The sequence below is a fragment of the Anastrepha ludens genome, chromosome 4, assembly GCF_028408465.1.
Source record: "Anastrepha ludens isolate Willacy chromosome 4, idAnaLude1.1, whole genome shotgun sequence".
NCBI classification, from domain to species: Eukaryota; Metazoa; Arthropoda; class Insecta; order Diptera; family Tephritidae; genus Anastrepha; species Anastrepha ludens.
The window spans coordinates 21,160,084-21,162,713 of NC_071500.1; the positions used below are offsets into that span (position 1 = coordinate 21,160,084).

At 35.4% G+C, this 2,630-nt stretch overlaps 1 protein-coding gene across 1 annotated transcript; it reads right to left on the minus strand.

Moving 5' to 3' along the window:
• Nucleotides 1–516: 516 nt before the first annotated feature.
• On the minus strand, nucleotides 517–2,206 carry LOC128860706 (tigger transposable element-derived protein 6-like). The gene is made up of 2 exons (XM_054098381.1): nucleotides 825–2,206; nucleotides 517–767 (listed from the first exon to the last, which is right to left on the minus strand). Exons 1-2 carry the CDS (start codon nucleotides 1,537–1,539, stop codon nucleotides 523–525), a joined length of 960 nt encoding a protein of 319 aa, XP_053954356.1. The 5' UTR covers nucleotides 1,540–2,206; the 3' UTR covers nucleotides 517–522.
• Between the last annotated feature and the right edge of the window lie 424 nt (nucleotides 2,207–2,630).

Below are 2,630 nucleotides of genomic sequence, written 5' to 3' on the forward strand. Positions count from 1 at the left end.
AATTGTTCGCATGCACCCTTAGAGTAGGGGGTGTACTTATGTCTACGGGGGTAGGGAAAAAAATGAACATAGGAACTTATGGAGGCGATGTTAATATTACATATACAATATTTTTTTTATTTCTTTTTAAATGGAATGTTTGACTTCAGATTTGTAATCAGCGACACTAAATACCTTAGGAACACTGCACTTTTCATTATATCTTATCTTGGGTGTAGATAAGTTCCTATGTTCATTTTTCTCTACCCCCGTAGACATAAGTACACCCCCTACTCTAAGGGTGCATGCGAACAATTTGGATTTGGGCTTATTTCAAAGAGCAAAGTTCAACCTTCAATTACTGACAATAACGAAGATCGTAGCACGTTAGGGTTCTGCTCCACAATTTTTGAAAAATGGCCAAATACGCTATTTTTAGGGGTTTCAACCCCCTTTTTCTCGAAAACCTGACGTGATGGAAAATTTTTGAACTCGGATTCGTGCTTAGCGCGAAAATTTCTTTCGGGATCACTAGGTCCCATCTTATTCGCAAAACCGATGCAGGGCAGTGTAATCAGTGAGTTTGGTTTGAATTACAGTCTTCCATTTTTCATTTTCAATAAAAGTTTCCAAATCATGTAGAGAGTTGAAAGCATTAATCGGCACGTCACTCCTCATTTCCACAAAGGTTCTAATTACGCTAATGGATGAAGCAGCTTGTATCAGCGTAGGTAATACCTCCTCAGTTTCTGCCAATTCTTCAACGGTCAAATCGTGTTCATCGTTATCTGAAATAATATTTACATATTAAATTTTTGTTTGACTATAAAAAGATAAATGCTTACCAGGTTCAGCTGGAACTCCGCGAATTTCAAAAATGCTGTTGAGAATATCATCTTCGGATGGGTTGTCCCAAGTCTGCACACCATTATCAACATTTACGTAGTCATCAAACGATGCTTCGATATTTGCTACTTTTTTAAATGAAGACTGTAAAGCAGCCAAATCCGATATTGAAAGAAGGTCCTCTTCATCCCAATGCTCAAATGGAGTCTGCATAGCATCTTTTGAAAATCCAGCCTTTTTAAAACAGTTGGCAATTATTTCTGGTTTAACATAGGCATTCCATACATTGCTAAGATTTCGAACTGCTTGCAGCAAGTCTATGGCCATAACAGAATTTCCCTCATCCACTTGAGTTAATATATTCGTTAAAATTCGTTTTCTGTAATGTTGTTTCATGTTGTAGATAATGCCTTGGTCCATTGGTTGCAGTAACGAAGTCATGTTGGGAGGAAAATAAGCGAGATTAATGTTTCTCAACTTGTCTCTTACATCTTTAGGGTGGGCAGTGCAGTAATCAACAAAAAACAACACCTTTCTGTTTTGATCACTAAATTTTTTGTCGAGTTTTACAATCCATTTCGTAAAAATCTCACTGGTCATCCATGCTTTTTTGTTAAACTCATAATCGACACCTAAAGATTTTATTCCCTTGAAGCACCTCGGATTTTTGGCCTTTCCGATTACCAGCAATTTTAGCTTTTCTGATCCAGTCATATTGCTTCCCACCAGGACAGTTATTCTCTCCTTGCTTTGCTTCCCACCAAAGTATTTTTCATTTTTGAATGCCAGTGTTTTAGTTGGCAAGCATTTGAAAAACAAAGCAGTCTCGTCGGCATTAAAAATGCCGTTAATGTTGTAATTTCCAATTAATTTCGGTAAGACGTTCGTTACCCATTCAAAATCATTTAAAATCACTTCCTTATTTTTTAAAATATTTGATAAAGTGCTGGGAAGAACTCCGAACTCATTGGCAATATCTTTTTTTTTTTCTTTCCTTCATTAATTTTGTTAATCATTAATAACTTTTTTTCAAGCGAAATGCTGCTTCGATCCGTCATTTTAACTTCAATCACTGAATAAAACTGTAATAGCTCAGCTCTTTCTGTTTTAATTTTGGGATTCCCCTCATTACAGTTTGTCCACATCTAACTGTAATTTTTTGCAACAGAAAACTTTTGAAAAAATTTACTATATGGAGACAAAAACTTAGGACGCTTGAATTTCCAGCTGTAAAATTTGTTCATTATATAGAAAACTTCACTATATAGAAATTCATTATAAGGAGACAAAAATACACCGAAAGTAGAACGAAAAAGCAGTGTCTTCGAAACCAGTTCATTATAAGGAGAGCTTCATTATATAGAAGTTCACTGTAGAGAAGTTCGACTGTATTAGCTTTAGCATTTTTCTTCGCATTCCTAATGTTGGTAATGTTAACAAAAGGAATCTACTTTTATATGCAGGCAAACTACAAGGCCAACGAAGGGAATGAATGGCACATCTAGTGAAACGTTTCTAAACCTTCTCAATACTCAAAGATGAAGCCATGTAGAATAGATCCCAAATAATGCTGCAATATCCAAGGTTTTGATCTAACAAGAGAAAAATACAAATTCTTCGGCGTAGAAATATCCTGGAACTCCTTTGAATTCCCTATTACAAAGTTAAGCATAGATCTAGACTTGGCAATCATAAAGTATTTATGTTTAGAAAACGAAATTTTCGATGTAAATATGACCCCCAAGTCTTTCTTTTCATAAATTTTGGTTTGTGGCGGTGATAGTGCCCAACTTGTAATTGAAATT